We start from the raw sequence: 18887 nt of genomic DNA, 5'->3' as shown, positions 1-18887 counted from the left end.
AAATCATATAATATCATATGTGAACATGAATCACATATAACTAAAACAGCTGAAAATTCTGAAGTTTGAGAGAATGATTATTCATTGGTCTTATATTACAGAAAAGATGTTCTGGGCATTTGAAGATTAAAATTTTTCAAGGTCTTTAAAACATGTAGCCTATAATGCACAATTATTAGAGTGATAAACACGTATTTATTTCACATGAAATTCAGATTTCCCTTGAAATTTTTTCTTCCAAAATTCATATGAATTTCTTTTTAAAAAATAAGAGATGATATTGTGACTTAGTTTTGAAATGCAAGAAGAAGTTAGTAAATTCTTGTTTGTTTTCCAGAAAGTCTTGAATTATGATGTAATTACAATAAGGCTTACTGGTCATTGATATTAGTCTTCATACATTATGTTTAATTAAGTAAAAACGTTTTGCCCTATTTGCAAATTTTTAATAGATTTTACCACTGATATTTATTAGTGATCAATTATTACCTTTCATATTGTTCTGTAGGAATATGATCCAGAGTCTCCATTTTTCCCATCTGTAAGGCTACTGGCTACTGATAATGTATGCAAGCAACTAGCCTGGCCTGTGGTAGGCACTCAAGAAATGATAGTCTCCTTTTACTTGAGTTTGCATGTCTTCATTTGAGTTTGAGGATAATATTTAACTCCTGACTTCTTTCTCCCAGTAGACCTGGTCCTTTTGATTCAATTTGATGACGTACATCTTTTAAATATGTAGATCACAGGACAGAAGTCACAGGTATCAGTTAGAATAGTTTCATCCAACCATTGGGTAATTGTGGTTATTTAAATTAAAATAAAATTAATGAAAATTAACTATAATTAACATTATTAAAAATTCAGTTAGTCGCATAGCCAAATTTCAAGTGTTTAAAAGCTACTTGCAGCTAGTAGGCAGCCCTCATGAAGAACATTTCCAACATGGCAGAAAGGTTTATTGGACAGCGCTTTAGAGAACAAGAATATCGGGTAAACCTCCCACTTACCTAATTCATAGAATTTTCACGATCATTTTCCCAAGTACCTTGATTGTTGAGCAATTTAAAAAATTATCTTAATCTTCCTATTTCTCTGTCACAGCCCTACCACTCACGTCTCAGTGAGTATGTGACCACAGGTAGGCTCCTTTCCCTTCCCATGTTTTCGTAAACACAACTTCAACTTTCTCACTTGTCTGCCTTTGGGGTACCTTCATTTCCTTGTACCTTTCTCAGTTCTTCCCTCCATATCTCCCTCCCTTGCCCCTTCAGAACTCATTCTCTCTCCGTTTCTATCCATACTCCATTCTGCTCTTTTGGCAGTTAGCAAGCAGCTTTGCAACCTTGCTGTGAGTTCTGGCATTATTGTATTTTTATGTAGCTCATTTATAATGATTTAACTTTTAATATATTTAAATCTTGCTCTAGCTGGATTGTAACTCATAGAAAATCGGGGCTCCGGTTTGGTGTTTGTATTTCCAAGTTGCTTGTCACAGTGCCCTGCCCATAGCGACTCTCGTTTTATTCTTTTGTTGACGTGATTTCATTCTTGTGATCAAATGCTAATGGACCATTCATAAATGTCGAGTTCCTATTTCAAGCAAGAACTGGTACATACTGTAAATAGACATAGATAATTGAACTCTTTGGTTAGGTAGAAGTTAAACAAACGAAAAAAGTGCCAGGCTTGGGACTGTTGCGCTCGAAAGACATTCATTCACTTTGCCACATTTAGACAGTCAGCGACAGCACAGCAGGTGCAAGGCTTTAAGGCCCTGCGAGAGTTGCGATCCCGCGGGATCTGGGGGCCAATCAGTTGCGCGGATGGAGCCCGGCCTGCTGTTGCCCAGCGTGCACCGGAAGCACATGTCTGGTTGGACCTCAGTGCCGGTGTTTGAGGCTCTGCTGCGGAATTGCCAGCCTTGAGTTTGGGGCGCAGGCTCTGCCCGGCAGCGGCCCCGGTGACTGCCAAGGGTTACCCTGGGAGGCAGAGGGCAGAGCCGCTGGCCCAGGGGTAGGTGTGAGATTGGCTGTGAGGGAGCGGGCCAGGCACTGATTATGAGCCAATGCAGTTTGGGCCTGGGTCCACCCAGAGAGGTGTATCCAGCCATCCTGCTCCCTGCTCGTCAGAGGCTTGCCCTAGCGTCGGCCTGGTGGGACCCAGGTGTCCTTAAGTGCAACAGAAGACTTTTCTAGCGAGGGGCCTCTGCAGCCTTTTTGAATTCTGGGTGGGACTGATTTTGAGTAGAGCCTTCCGCCCACGCTTGGCAGAAGTCGACTCAAAATGGAGGTGGTTGGCATTCAAGAGCCCAGATTGGGTGTTTGGAAAGGTGGATCGTCATTCCTGTTCGGAGGTTCAGTGACAGCTGATTACAAGGGAGAGAGGCCGTAGACGCCTGAGTGTGTGTGTGTATGTGTGGGGGACGGCAGGGGCGGGGATCACAGACGTGAAGCGATTTACCCAGGATCCCACCTTTGTGATGCATCCCACTTTAGTACTTTTTCCACTACAACACGCAGAATCCCACTTAATCATTTTGAGTCTGTGTAGTATTCACCCTTAAAATATTCTAGTGAGCTTACCCTCCTTCATCACTTCAATTTTGTGGGTTTTGTAAATTTTGAAAGCTTTATTGGTGCCTTGATTGTTCTTAACACATTCATCTTTTTACGGTTAAAGTGAGATATGGCAATGGTATGTACCAGTAGCAGAAAGTGTTTCACTTCCTCCTCTTTAATCACTCTCGCTCAGTTAAGCATGCGCAGTGTGTCAGACCTGGTGTTCAACCTAGGGTTGCTTAGATCACTCTTAAAAGGGAATTGTTAAAATTCAACTGCAAGGATTATACATTTAATATTGCTCTTCCGTTCACCTTTCGCCATTTCTCTCCACTTCTCATCAACTCGTGACTTTAAACAAGCTACTTAATCTCCCTCATCTGTAAAAATAGAGATATTAATGGTATCTGTCTCACTGGGCTGGTGTGAGGATTAAATGCATTAAAAATATATAAAGAGCTTAGACTTATGCCTGGCACATAGTAAGCCATGTATACGTGTTTGCTACTGTCACCCTGTCTATTTACCGTTAGAATTACTTCATTCTCTGGTGAGTCATCATTATCATACCAGATGTCACATCTTTGCCTATTTTTAGTGAGGTATTTCTTCTTAATTACTAAATACCAGTAGAGAGTGCCAAATGATTATAAGACAAAATGAATTCTCTTGACATCCTTTCTGATCTTCCTGCCTCCCTTGCTGCCACTGCTGAATCTATTGGTTTAAATGCAATTTGAAGAGGGTCGTTGGAATTGCAGGTATTGCACAGCAGTGATTAAAGATGGCAGCGGTGAATGTTTTAATTATGATAAATACTGGTAGTTTGAACAGTGGTAATGGAAATTTTCTCATAAGTGACTTGCATGTGAAATCTATATAAATAAAGAGAATGTTAGTTTTTTCTTTTTTTAAAAAAAGTCTCAGGGCTGGCCCCGTGGCCGAGTGTTTAAGTTCTCGTGCTCTGCTGCAGGTGGCCCAGTGTTTTGTTGGTTCGAATCCTGGGCGCGGACATGGCACTGCTCGTCAAACCACCCTGAGGCAGCATCCCACATACCACAACTAGAAGGACCCACAATGAAGAATATACAACTATATACCGGAGGGGCTTTGGGGAGAAAAAGGAAAAAATAAAATCTTAAAAAAAAGTCTCATTTTCTGAATTACCAGTAACATTTAATTGGTATAAAAATCAATCCGATCTTTCTGCTTTATATAAAATTGGAAATAAGGATTCTTTAGTTAGTACTGAGATGACATTTTGTTTTTGTATGATACCAAATTTATAGTTACAGTGAATGTATTTTGCTAAAAGGCTGTAAATTTGTTTTTCTGACTAAAGTTTTTCTCTCTATGACTCCTGGTTCAAAGACTCAATGGATTCTGTATCTAAATAGAGAATTGGTTGAACTCATATAGTTAGAAATTGAATGCAGTGTTTTGAGTGAAGTTTGGAATTTTAACGTAAGCTTCTCTTGGATAAAGTGAATTTTCTTACTCCACTTTTTGTTGGACCTAAAACATTGATTAACAGCTTATTTGTTTTGGATACTGCCCAAAGAAAACTTCTGTCTTTCCTTTAGGTGGACTATTGACACTGTTTTGGGTTTCCACATAGATTTAAAGAAATTAGGAAGAGCAGTATATTTTACTGTATGTGAAGTACTGGCCTCTCTTTGAGTAATAGCTAACTTTAGTTAAACAATACTGTACTTTTCAGTACTGTCAGAATAAAATAAACATTTTCTAGTTTTCAGTAGAATTGTAAAGGTAGAAAAATGTGCATAGAACTGTACTGTCAAAGAATTAGGTATTTTCATGATTTCTATAACAGTGACTTTTATGTTGAAATCCATCCCCACTCCCACCTCCCCAGCACCCATTCTTCAAGAAACACAAAGAGCAGGCAGACTGAAACCCAGCTACTGCATTCATTAGCATTTCAAACTACATTTTTTTCAATAAGTTGAAATTATTTTAATTTTTACATCATTTTGGATGGAGGAGCATTTATTTAATTATGTAACAGTTTTTGGCAGTCAAAATATCTTTGTATGAAATTTATTGTATATATCTATCACCATATAATAAAACCTTTCCTACTTAAAATCGTGTATTTTCCACTACATTGGTATTAAACACGTAATGCCTGCCACAGCATGGCTCGCCAAGTGTTGCTACGTCTGCACCCGGGATCTGAACCGGCAAACCCTGGGCTGCTGAAGTGGAATGTGCGAACTTTGCTGCACCATTGGGCTGGCCCCTGTGTGGTTTTTAATTTTATAGTTCTGTCTATTATTGTAGGCATATAAATACTCATAATAAATATCATATTTAAGCACCTTTTCATTTTGTTCTATTCTTATTTTTAAGTAAGGGGATATCAAGTTAGACCTATGTGTTTCATGTCATCTTTTGCATATGCACTTTTTGGAAGTGAAAAGAAAAAATGGAATATGATTGACCTAGATAAGTTACTGTAATTGTTTGAGGGCTGAAGTAAAACAAGGGTTATACCAATAGCAGTTTCTGAAGCAGCTAAAGCTAAAAATTGAAAATAAACCTGATAAATGAGATGATTAAGTCTTCGTAAAATTGGATGCTATGTTCATGTTTTTGAGCACTCAGACGTTAAAGCATGTGTGCTTTAAATTATGTTTTTGTTTGATATCATTAGTATTAATTTCAAACTGATGGAATTCCTTTTTTCCCAGCTTTGTAAATCTGATATTTTCTTTGGTCTGTGGTTTAATGTTTCATTGCAGAACAAAATGGGAGATGCTGAAGCAGGCAAGAAGATCTTTATTCAAAAATGTGCTCAGTGCCACACAGTGGAAAAAGGTGGAAAACACAAGACAGGTCCAAATCTCTGGGGCCTTTTTGGCCGAAAAACAGGACAAGCACCAGGATTTTCTTACTCTGATGCAAACAAAAACAAAGGTAAAAATTAGGCAGTTATGGGAGAGAACCAGAAACTTTGTAGCAAAGAAGAAAGCGCATGATTTAATATTATAATAATTTCCGAATTTGCAGCATTAAAATGAAATCCGCATGTTTATATTACTGAAATATTGATTTATATCATAAGATCTACGTTTGGATAACTGTTCATCTTTTTGATCAGAGGAATTAGCAATTCTCTGTGGCATAGGTTTTTGCCTGTACAAGGTATTTGATTTTATGCAGTACATGTATGTTGAAAAAGCATGATCTAAATTAAAAAAAAATCACATCATATTGTAGTGGCATAATGGTAGTTTTCTATTTGTGGTAGTGATTCTTTGGAGTGTAGGGGGACTGCTATATAGTTTGAAACAGTATATTCAGTGATTTCTTTGTTGGTGGAAAGTGGATAGATGGCAGTTAAAGTGAGAGCATTTTAGGGTTGAAATTAAAAATGGTTGGAAAAGACTGTAATATCTTTGCAAAGCAATTTATTCCTCCTGGATATGCATACACATACACATACATACATCCATATGTGTATATCATTAGGATTCACTTAAAAAATAGGGTACAACTCTAAAATAGAGTGCAACTCTATTTTGAACTGTTCTTGGGGCCTAACATTTCTTACAGGCCCAAATTTCAGATCACTACTACACTGCTTTTTGGAAAGGTTATTTTATTTTATCTTATTTTTTATTTCTTTTTATTCCTTTTATTGAGGTGAAATTCACGTAACATACAATTAGCCATTTTAAAGTGTGTAATTCAGTAACATTTAGTGCATTCACAGTGGTGTATGATCACCACCTCTCTGTAGTTTCAAAACATTTTAATTATCCCATTAGAATCCCTGTACCCATGAAGTAATCACTCTGCATTTCCTCCTATCTCTAGCCCCTGGCAACCACTAAACTGCTTCCTGTCTATGGATTTGCCTATTCTGTATATTTCGTATAAAAAGAGTCATATAATATATGACCTTTTGTGTCTGGCTTTTTTCACTTAGCATAATGTTTTCAAGGTTCATTGAAGTTGTAGCATATATCAGTATTTCATTTCTTTTTTATGGCCAAATAGTATTCCCTCGTATGTGTATATCACAATTTGTTTATCCATTCATTAGTTTATGGACATTTGGATTGTTTCCACCTATTGCCTTTTGTTAGTAGTGCTGCTATGAATATTTCTGAATAACTGTTTGTTTGAGCCCCTGTTTCTTAGTTCTTTTGGATATATATTTAGGAGTGGAATTGCTGGATCATTTGTTAAATTTTTGAGGAAAAGTCAAACTGTTTTCCGTAGCAGCTGTACCATTTTACATTCCTATCAACAATGTAGAAAGATTCCTATTTCTCTATTTCCTCACCAACACTTGTTCTTTTCTCTTCTTTTTAAAAATTTGTATCTTAGTGGGTGTGAGGTGATATCTCATAATTTTGCTTGTATTTACTTCATGAACTGTGATTTTGAACATCTTTTCATGTGCTTGTTGGCCATTTTGATAATTTCTTTGGAAAAATGTCTATTCATGTTCTCTGCCCATTTTTTAGTGTGGTTGTTTTGTCTTTTTGTTGTTGAATTGTAAGAGTTCTTTATGTATTCTGGATACTGAATGCTTATCACGTATGTGATTTGCAAATATTTTCTCCTATTCTATAGATTGTCTTCCTTTTCTTGATAATGTCCTTTGAGGCACAGAAGTTTTTAGTTTGTGTGAAGTCCATTTATCTATTTTTGTTGTTGATGTTGCTTGTGCTTTTGGTGTCAAATCTAAGAATTAATTGCCAAATCTGAGGTCATAAAGATTTACCCTTATCCTTTCTTCTAATAGTTTTATAGTTTTGGCTCTCATATTTAGGTCCTTGACCCATTTTAAATTAATTTTTGTATAGAGTGAGGTAACAGTCTGGTGTCATTCTTTGCATGTGGTTATCCAGTTGTCATAGCACCATTCTTTGAAGAGACCATTCTTTCCCAGTTGAATAGTCTTGACACTCTTGTTGAAAATCAGGGCCCACCTGGTGGCACAGAGGTTAAGTTTGCACATTCTGCTTCTCAGTGGCCTGGGGTCCGCAGGTTTGGATCCTGGGTGCAGACATGGCACCACTTGGCAAAAGCCATGCTGTGGTAGGTGTCCCACATATAAAATAGAGGAAGATGGGCATGGATGTTAGCTCAGGGCCAGTCTTCCTCAGCAAAAAGAGGAGGATTGGCAGTAGTTAGCTCAGATCTAATCTTCCTCAAAAAAAAAAAAAAAGAAAGAAAATCAATTGGCCATATATGTTGCAGTTTACTTCTGGACTTTCAGTTCTATTCCATTGGTTTCTATGTTTATCCTTATACCACTACCACGCTGTTTTAATTACTGTAGCTTTGTAGTGAGTTTTGAAATTGGGAAGTGTGAGCCTTCCAACTTTGTTTTTATTTTCCAGTATTGTTTTGGCTATCCAGGGTCTTTTGCAATTCAATGAATTTGAAGATCAGTTTTTCCATTTCTGCAAAACACGCCTTTGGAATTTTGATAGAGATTGCATTCTATCTATAGATTGCTTTGGGGAGTATGCCATCTTAACAATATTAACTTTCCAATCTATGAACATGGGATGCCCTTCCATATTATTTAGGTCTTTAATTTCTGTCAGCAATGTTTTCTAATTTTCAGTGTACGAATCTTTTACCTCCTTGGTTAAATTTATTCCTAAGTATTTTATTCTTTTAGATATTATTATAAATAGAATTGGTTTTTTTTTCCTTTTTGGATTGTTCATTGCTTGTGTATAGGAGCATAAATGATCTTTGTATGTTGATCTTATACCCTGCAACTTTGCTGAATTGATTTATTTTCTGTAGTAGATTTTTTTGGTGGATTCTTTGGGATTTTCTGTATATAGAATCATGTCATCCGTGAATAGAGATAGTTTTACTTCTTTCTTTCCAAGTTGGATGGCTCTTACTTCTTATTTCCCCCTAATTGCTTTGGCTAGGACTTCCAGTTGAATTCTGAATAGTCCTCGTGAAAGCGAGCATCTTTGTCTTATACTTGATCTTAGGGAGAAAGCTTTCAGCTTTTCACCTTGAGTATGATGTTAGCTGTGGGTTTTCTGTAAATCCCCTTTTTCAGGTTAAGCACTTTCCCTTTTATTCCTAGTTTGCTGAGTGTTTTTATCATGAAAGAATATTGGACTTTGTCAAATGCTTTTTCTGCATTTATTGAGATGATCGTATTTTTTTTTCTTTCTATTAATCTGGTGTATTACATTGATTGATTTTCTTGTGTTGAACCACCCTTGCATTCCTAGGATAAATCCCACTTGGTCATGGTGTGAAATTCTTCTAATGTGCTGTTGGAGTTAGCTTGCCAGTATATTGTTGAGGAGTTTTGCATTTGTAGTTATAAGAGATAGTGGTTTCTAGTTTTCTTGTGGCTTTGGTGTTTGGAGAAGTTTTAAATATAGATAAATGGAAGCTGTAAGTCCTCTTCATATTGATTTGAATTTAGTATTTTCAGACTTTGTAATGCGTCTTATAGTGCTTGTATAGACTATAATATACCTTATTGGATTGAGCTTTGCAGACCATGTTGTAGGAGAAGGGCTTTAATAGGGAAGTTGTCATCTGGTGCACTAGTTTTTTGAGTACACATATAATAGCTTATACTTTGTCAAAGGAGGGGTTCTGCTTATTTTAATCTGTGTTAATGTTTCTAAGAAGATAGTGTTTTGGGTTGGTCTCAGCCTATCGATAGTGATGCTATTGGCTAATAATGCCTAGGGACACTCACCTGGGCCTGTACTACTTGTGGTGAGCTCCCACAGACCCTTCCCCCACTGAAGCCAGTGTTGTGGCTGGACTGGCCCTTGTGGTTCTTATTATGATTGCAAGATGCACCTCAACAACAACCATCAGGGAACTTTGAAAAGACAAAGTTTATTACTTACAAGTCCTGGAAGGTACATGGAGCCTGTGTTGCTGTGATTTTGCTGTATTTTGTAGATGTAATTAACATCTACAATCAGTCGACCTTGAATCAAAGGGGATTATCCTCAATAATCTGAGTGGACCTTGCCCAATCAGTTGAAAGACCGCAAGAGCAAAACTGAGATTTTCCTGAGGAAAAAGAAATTCTGTTTGTGAGACTGCAGCTTCAGCATCTGCCAGAGAGTTTCCAAGGGCCTGGGCAACATAGTGAGGTCTTAGGGAGAGAGAGAAAGAGAGAGGGAGAGAGTGTGCAAGCATGAGTCTGGGGTTCTGCTTTTACTGCGGTCAAGGGTGGGGCGCCTAGGATTTCACAGGTTCACTCTTTACTGGTGAATTTAAAACATAAAAGTGGAGATTAAAGCACAGTTTTCTAGGTCTACCAGAGCTTTCTTAAAAAAGGGAACTTCATGGGTGGGGCCACCTGGCTTTTTATCTAGTCAGGTATCTGGCAATGTGTTTATTTGAGATGGATGTCTTAGAAGTAGATGTCTTGGTAATCAAAAGCTTAATGTCAGGCACTTACATTGCAATCAAAAGGCTAATTGTCAGGTGTTTATACTGCAGATAGATAAGATATAATGAAATGTTTGTTATCTGGAATTTTGGGAAAAGGGACCTTGTGGATAGTCCAATGGTTTGGTTAAAACAAAATTAGCACATGTAGGGGTTGCCACCTCTTTTTGAAGATAAGATACTTTTCATTTTCCTGAAGCATTGAGAACAATACAGTTTAGTAGGATGAGAGGTGGCAAAGACCTTGGCCCCTAGACTTCTCTTGCGTTTCCAAGCAAACCAGGGTGGGGTAGGTGGGCAATATATAGTAAGTCTAACTGCTTTAGAGCACTACTAAAAGACCTTAGCATTTGAGGACTGTGTTAATTTCCTAGGGCTGCTGTAACAAAGTACCATAAAGTAGATGGCTTAAAATAGCAGAAATTTATGGTTTCACACTTCTAGAGGCTAGAAGTGCAAAATCAAGGTGTCAGCAGGGCCATGCTCCCTCTGAAAGCTGTAGGGCAATCCTTCCTTGCTTCTTCCTAGCTTCTGGTGGTTTGCCAGTAATCTTGGTGTTTTTGGCCTACAGCTCATAACTCCAATCTCTGCCTTCATCATCACATGGTCCCTGTGTGTTTCTGTCATCTCATGGCCATCTTATTGGGATACCAGTCATATTGGATTGGAGGCCCATCCTACTCCAGTGTGACCTTGTTCAACTTAACTAATCATGTCTATAATGACATGTTTGCAAACAAAGCTACATTCTCGGGTACTAGGGGTGAGAACGTCAACATACCTTTATTCAGGGAACACTCATAATAAAGGGCCATATATACATAAAATAAATACGTAGATAATTGATAAAATAGTTATATTAAAACGGAATAGAATAAAATTTAATCTTTGTCAAATCAAGGATGCTTCAGCATCTTTTTAAACATCAGTGTAGTTGTTTTTAACACAATATCACTGTATTTAGTATGTGGAAAAATGCTGGTTAATGGGTATTCTATAATAAGGAATTTGTCTCGTCTTTGTCCCAGGTCCCTGGGAGGGAATCTCTGAAACCTTGGAATTTCCTGAATGATAGGAGTGTCTTTGTTATTTGAGGTTGGGCCCTGGGAGGATGGCCTGAGTTTACACCAATGAGATTACTTGTGGTAGGTCTATTAGCCTACCATTTCAGGATGGTGGCTAGCCAAGCTGGAAAGATCAACTATGTGATTAGAGAATTGGAGCTTTGCGCTAGGTGATGTCAGTTCCACCACCAGGGATAAGGGGTGGGACCTGGAGATTGAGTTCAGTCATCTGGCTAATGATTCAATCAATCATGCCTATGTAATGAAACCACAATAAAAACTCTGGACACTTTAACTGGAAGCTCTGGTTGAGCTTCCTGGTTGGTGAACACATCAATGTACTGGAAGGGTGGTGAGTCCTGATTCCACAAAGACAGGACCCAGAAGCCTTGTGTTTGAGACTTTCCCAGATTTTGCCATGTGGGTCTCTTCATCAGGCTGGTCCTGATTTGTATCCTTTATAATAAAACTGTAATTGTAAGAATAGTGCTTGCCTAAGTTCTGTGAATCATTCTAGCAAATTATCAAACTGGAGGGGGTCCTGGAAACCCTGAAATTTATATCCATTTGGTGAGAAGTTTGGTGGCCTGAGGACATCAGACTTGCTGCTGGTGTCTGAAATGAGGGCAGTATTGTTGGGGACTGTGGAGTCTGTACTAATTCCAGGCAGTTAGTGTCAGAATTCGGTTGCATTTTATTGCAATAGGGTTTCTAGTTGATAGAATATTGAGTAAACCTGGTTTAAACTTGCATTTATTGTTGGTATTTATATGGCTTTTTAATTTTCGAAGTCATGTTTCTCTATATGATCATTTTATTACTTTATAATCCTATTACAAGAGCAGTCCACTTTTGAAGTCCTAATTTGTGGAACACTTATAACAATATTTCTTCCTTTAGCTGCCACTATTTTGAGGACTTTATTGCTTATTAGCATTGACTTGCAATTACGTTAAAACTTGTTACAAATATATCTTTTATTATAGATTATTGTCAAAGATTAAAACCTGTATAGAAGGTTTGGCTTTAACATTATATAAGAATTAGAAATAAAATTTCCCTAAGTCAGATCATTTAAGTAAAATTTGTGACTTATTTGGGAATATAATTTGTTAGTTCTATGGATGAAATAAAAATAATAAGTAGTAGAATGAAATTGGACCCCTATCTTACACCACTCACAATATTTAACTTGAAATGGTTTAAAGACTTAAAACATAGACTTGAACCTGTAAAACTCCTATAAGAAAACATGGAAAAAGATCCTTGCCATTGGTCTTGGCAACAATTTTCTGGAGATGATACCAAAAGCACAAGCAACAAGAACAAAAATAAATATGTGAGACTACATCAAACTAAAAAGCTTCTGCTCAGCAAAAGAAACAGTCAACAAAATGAAAAGGCAACCTATGGAATGGGAGAAAATATTTGCAAACCATATATCTGATAAGGGGTTAATATCCAAAATATATGAAGAACTCATACAACTGAATAGTGAAAAAACAAACAAACTGATTAAAAAATGAGCAGAGGACCTGAATAGACATTTTTCCAAAGAAGAGATACAGATGGCCAACAGGTACATGAAAAGGTGTTCAACATCACTAATCATCAGGGAAATTCAAATCAAAACCACAATGAGATATTGCCTCATGCCTCTCAGAATTACTATAATCAAAAAGACAAGAAATAGCAAGTGTTGGTGAGGTCGTGGAGAAAAGGGAACCTTTGTGCACTGTTGCTGGGAACGTAAATTGGTAGAGCCACTATGGAAATCAGTATGGAGTTTCCTCAAAAAGTTAAAAATAGATCTATATGATCCAGTAATCCCCCTTCTGGGTATATATTCAAAGAAAATGAAGACAGGATCTGGAAGAGATACTTGCTCCCCCATGTTCATTGCAGCATTATTTACAATAGCCAAGATCTATATATATGTAATATATACACAAAAACACGATAAAATATTCTTCGGCCATGAGAAAGAAGGAAATCTTCCTGTTTGCAACAACTTGGATGAACCTTGAGGGCATTATGATAAGTGAAATAAGTTAGAGAAAGATGAAAACTGTATAATAACACTTATATTATACAGTGGAATAAAAAAAAGCCAAACTTAGAGAAACAGAGAGTAGAGTGGTGGTTAACAGGGCCTGGGGTCAGGGGTAATGGTGACAAACTTCCAGTTACAAGATTAACAAGTTCTGGGGATCTAATGTATAGCATGGCACTTATAGCTAATAATGCTGTATTATATACTTGAAAGTTGCTAAAAGAGTCCGTTTTAAATGTTCTTACCACAAAAAAGAAAAAGTAATTCTCAGATGGTGTGGAGGTTTTAGCTAATGCTATTGTAGTAATCATTTTGCAATATATGTGCATCAAATCAACACATTGTACACCTTAAATTATACAATGTTATATGTTAATTATATCTCAATAAAGCTGGAAAAAAGAATAATGTAAGTAGCTTACTACGTTAATTGAACTAGGGTTTTAAAATGAGGTTATTTAGAATAAAATAAGGATTTAAAACACTTTATCATATCTTGACCAAAGACAGATTTGAATAATTAAGAAGAAAAAGGAAGTCAATAGTTGAATTTTAATACAAATTGTGGAAAACTGTGTATCATATTTCATTTTCTATGTATGATCTTTCTCTTGGAAATAGTTATACTATTTTAGTTTTCAAAAGAATATGGAAATTCTCTTTTTTTTTTTGAGGAAAATTAGCCCTGAGCTAACATCTGCCACCAATTCTCCTCTTTTTTGGTGAGGAGGACTAGCCCTGAGCTAACATCCATGCCCGTTTTCCTGTACTTTATATATGGGACGCCTGCCACAGCGTGACTTGACAATCAGTGCATAGGTCCGCACCTGGGATCCAAACTGGTGAACCCCAGGCCACTGAAGGGGAACATGTGAACTTAACTGCTGCGCCACTGGGCTGGCCCCCAAAATTCTCATATGTTAAAGAAGATTCTTTGTCCCGTATGACTGACTTAGAGCATAGTTTTACAAAATTCATAATTGTAGCAATAATCTTACATTGTGTGGCTTTTAAAAATTGTGGCAAAATATATATAACATAAACTTTATCCTTTTAACCATTTTTAAGTGTACAGTTCTGTGGTGTTAAGTACATTCACATTGTTCTGCAACCATCCATCTCCTGAACTTTTTTATCTTCCCAAACTGAAACTCTGTACCTATTAAACATGCCCTGGCAACCACCATTCTACTTTATGTCTCTATGAATCTGACTATTCTAGGTACTTCCTGTAAGTGGAGTCATATGCCTTTTTGCGACTGCCTTATTTCACTTAGCATAGTGTCTTCGGGGTTCATCCATGTTGCACCATGTGTCATAACTTCCGTCTGTTTAAGGCTGAATAATATCCCATTGTATGTATATACCACATTTTGTTTATCCATTTATGTGTCAGTGGATACTTGGGTTGCTTCTAATTTTTGGCTTTTGTGAGTAATTCTGCTATGAACATGGGTGTCCAAATATCTGTTCATGTCCCTGCTTTCACTTCCTTTGGGTATATACCCAGAAGTGGAATTGCTGAATCATATGATAATTCTGTGTTTAATTTTTGAGAAACAGCTGTACCATTTTCCACAGTGGCTGCACCATTTTATCTTCCCACCAGCAATACACAAGGGTTCCAATTTCTCCACATCCTCCACGACACTTGTAATTTTATTCCTTTATTTTTTTTGATAATAGCCATCCTAATGGGTGTGAAGTTGCATCTCATTGTGGTTTTGACTTGCATTTCCCTAATGGTTAGTGATATTGAACATCTATATTGTGTTTTTGAAAATGTCAGTAAGTTGATAAAATTTTTGTTCTCAGAATAATATCTTTATGAGTATTATTGAGTACCTATATCCCATTTGTATTTTTTGGGCAATAATAATTGAAGCAGGTTTTAGAAACAAATTGTTTGAATTAATTCATGAGTTGGCCGGGGTTCTATGCTAACAAGTGATAGAACTAGGATTCAAACTCAGGTCCTCTTGGGCATTTACAGAAATCATATCATGGGTTAGCATATTGACTAAACTAACTTATTATTAGAGATTAATCTTTATCTATTGTCTATTGTCATGTCAAATCTGTTAAAAGAGGCAGTAGGACACACCAAATCATAAATGTATTAATAATTTAAAAACTATTTTGAAATCCAGGTACATTATGTCAAAATTCAAATAGTTCCAAAGGATACCTCCCAGTATGAGCCATGAGGAAATTGTGTATGTTCACGTCTCCTCATCTTCCTCTGTTCCTTTCCCTTTACCAGCTAATTTTATTTGGTAATATTATTAATTTTAGTGGCCATATTTGTATTTTAAATAATATCCATATGCCTCTATTATTTGATTTAGCTACTTTAAATAATATCTGTGTATCCCCTACCATGAAGGATGAGAAAATCAAAGTGGTTATACAACCTCCCATTTTTCACACCATCTCCTAACTCTTGCTACTTATGTTGTTATATTTACTCTGACGTGATGTATATCATTTACATCTTTTGTAATCATTATTACCACAGTTGTTTTAACATTTGTCTTACATTTAAATGGTATCAGTGCTTATTTCTACCTTTTATACAGTGTCTGTATTTGTCTGTTGGTTAGTGGAAGGTTATCTTTCAGTAGTTATGCCAAGAAAGGATTCTTGGAACTATGTTACCCTAATTCTTGGATATTCGAAAACAACCATGGATTCTCATTATGCTTGAATGATAATTTAGTTAGACATAAAATTATTGGGTGATACTTTTAATTCCTCAGGATTTTGTATGCTTCATGTTGAATTATGCTTTGGAGAAATCTGATGCCAACCTATACTCAGTTTTATTTTTGTTTTATTCTCTTTCCTCTAAGTTTCAGTAAATCCTTACTGAAATTTAGTAACTTTGCTAAGCTGTGCAGAAGTCTTGATTGACTGGTTTCACATTTTCCTGGAATATGTGCCCTTCTAATTGGTGGATGTAGGACTTTTATTTTTGAAAGTTTTCTTGAATTATATGTTTTAATAATTTTCTTCTATTTCATTTGTTTTTAAAAAAATCTTACTTGGGCCACCAATTATACATATTTTGGATCTCCTTTGTCTAAATATCTTCTGTATCTGGCATTTCCTTTAGATCATTTTAAACTCTTCATTCTCTGCATTTTGCTTTTATTCATGTTTTCAAGCCTCATTGTGCTATCAGCAGCATCTGTTCTTTTTGATGTCATTTATGTCTTTCTGTTTTATCATATTCTCCTTGAGCCTTTGTAGCTCTGCTTTGAGCCCTTGATTCATAAATACCTTTTTTGAATCCATAGAAATGTGGTCATAATTTTAATGTGCTTAATGTATATAATTTCTGATGTGCATTTTTCCTTTAGCTTTTGTTTTTTGTATTCCTTTATGCGATGTGTGTGTATATGTGTTGTGTGTGTGTATGTTGTGTGTATGTGTTTTTAATACTCTTTTGTGCTGATTCCTTTTTGATTATTACTCATCTTTTGGTGAGGACAATACTTATTGGACTGGTTATTTGCACAAGGACAGTAAGAGTGAGGGTCTAAGTGTTCCAGTTAGTTATGAGGTCTTCCTTACCCACAGTGTGTGTCTGAATGTGTATCTGTGTATGTTTGGTGGGGAGTTTTTTGGCTCTTAAATTCAACTGACAAAGACTGACAGTTCTAGGGTTAGCCAACACCCTCAGTTTCTCTTCTATAACAAGGTAGTATATTCTTTTAAAGATGGCATGTCGGTGTTTTCTTCTTTAATCCTGGCTCCCCTGGCCCTCCATGGTGTCACACTGAATTTAGGTAGACTTTCACAGCAAGCCAATATACACTCAACTTTTTGGGCTGCAGGATTCTGACTTTGCCCTTCAGGATTTGTTTCCTACTTTGGAGAACGTTTCTCTTCTTCTTTCGAGAACATTAGTGACAGCTGTCCTCTCACTTTGGTCCAGGTTTTATGTCCTTGGTAGTCTTCTAATTATATCAAGTTTGGGGTTATAGGTGCTTCCTCAAAAATTTTATCAGAAGTGGAGTTAACGTTTCTGTTTCTTTTTGTCCATGTTCTTTTTGACTGATTTTAAAAAGGCAAAAAGGTAGAGGCAACCAGGAACTGGATTCTTGAAATTATAGTTTTTTGATAGAGATCTGGGCAGAGGCAGCTTGGTATGATTGGCAGAAAAAACATGGAAATATGAGTTAGTAGTCACAGATTCTTGACTCTAAGAAGCCTTGTCACCTCAGGGCAAGTTATTCCCCTCTCTTTGAGTCATCATTTACTCATCTGCAAAATGAGAGGTTGGATTAATTGATCTCTAAGATCTTTTCTAGAAGGAACTCTCTGTGATTCTAGGAGGATGGGGTGCTGCTTGGGCACAACATATCTGGGGTGGTAGTTCATTGGTATACCTTGAAGAATCCTAAACAGCCTGTGGAGTATTGGATTTCTACAGGGAAGCCAAAGTGTGGATCACCAAAGACTAATTTTGGAATTTTCTTGTGGGTCAGAAACTGAGTATTCCTGGTTATGATAGTCTTCATATTGAATCCAAAAGTAATCTTTTGTTCCCATACATGGGTCATATCAGAAAGTAGGCGTTACAAATGTAACTACACAAACTTAAAGCTTATTTTCACCTTTATAGGTGTTATCTGGGGAGAGGAAACTCTGTTGGAATATTTGGAGAACCCAAAGAAATATATCCCTGGAACCAAAATGATCTTTGCTGGTCTTAAAAAGAAGAGTGAGAGAGAAGATCTTATTCAGTATTTGAAACGGGCAACATCTTCATAAAATGCTCTTGCTACTTAAAAAATATTAGTTATAAGCCAAATTTTCCAATTTCAAATATTGCATGTTCAAAGAAGTCATTTGATCTTTCTTATCAGCCTGTAGTAAGTTTAACATTTTAAAATAAAACTTGACATTTTTGATTATGTGCGATCTACTGATCAAATGCCTTCAGAGTCTGAACTTACTTTTGTCTGCTCACTAAGGATGTGCATAAGGTCAGAATGGAAGAGGAGAGGAAAGGAAACTGAAGTCTATTGTGCTTTAGTTGTCTCTATATGCTTAAAATATTTTATAAGCCTAACAACTGCTATTGATGATAGAGATAGCTTCCTCACATTTCTCTGAAATTTAAATGTAAATATAGCAGGTGTTAGCTTTAGTTTTTACTAAGCTGTGTTTGGTTAGGTGTTTGTCTTTTATTCTAAACAGTACTTATAGTAACTTTAAGAAAAAAATGTAGGGAAAATTAAGTCAAAGATTTGATCTTATTTTAGGAATATTATTGGGGAAAAAAGTGCAAATTGTTGACCATGGGTGACATAAAACCTAGAAAGAAGGAGAAAAGCATCTTCTATGTTAATAAACATTTATGTCACATAACATATAATCTTTTTGCATTAATCTTATTATAGATATCCTTTTAATCCTGAATAATGTAAAGCTGGACTTCAGGGGAGGAATAGCAGGGACCCTGAGAGAGAGGGAGAGAAAATGAAAAAATAACCCTATTAATGTGGAAAGACCTCTGGTCTCACTGTAAGTGGGAGTGAGGCCTGGTGGAACAGGTCCACAACAGGGCCTGGGTGGAAAGGAACAGTGGCTCTTGTGGTGTGAGGTGGCCCCTGAAGTGGCTATGCAGTCTATAAGTATTCTGTCAGCCATATAGTATGGCCCAAGGCAAGAAGAAGTTTCCTTACGAAAGAGGTGGGTTATGGACTGGTCAGGGGTCGTTATGGGTGAGGATAGGACATCCATTATCTCATTTCCACT

The 18887-nt window shown here is 36.6% G+C and overlaps 1 protein-coding gene across 1 annotated transcript; it reads left to right on the top strand.

Moving 5' to 3' along the window:
• The first annotated feature begins 1849 nt into the window (after window positions 1-1849).
• Window positions 1850-18060, top strand: CYCT (cytochrome c, testis). Its single transcript, XM_023622059.2, has 3 exons — window positions 1850-2016; window positions 5327-5501; window positions 17749-18060. The coding sequence occupies exons 2-3, from the start codon at window positions 5333-5335 to the stop codon at window positions 17895-17897; spliced, it is 318 nt and encodes a 105-aa protein (XP_023477827.1). The 5' UTR covers window positions 1850-2016; window positions 5327-5332; the 3' UTR covers window positions 17898-18060.
• The last annotated feature ends 827 nt before the right edge of the window (window positions 18061-18887 follow it).

Source organism: Equus caballus, chromosome 18 (genome assembly GCF_041296265.1).
Source record: "Equus caballus isolate H_3958 breed thoroughbred chromosome 18, TB-T2T, whole genome shotgun sequence".
Classification (NCBI taxonomy): Eukaryota; Metazoa; Chordata; class Mammalia; order Perissodactyla; family Equidae; genus Equus; species Equus caballus.
Note: the sequence above shows the minus strand (reverse complement) of the source record. Positions and strands in the feature narration are given on the sequence as shown.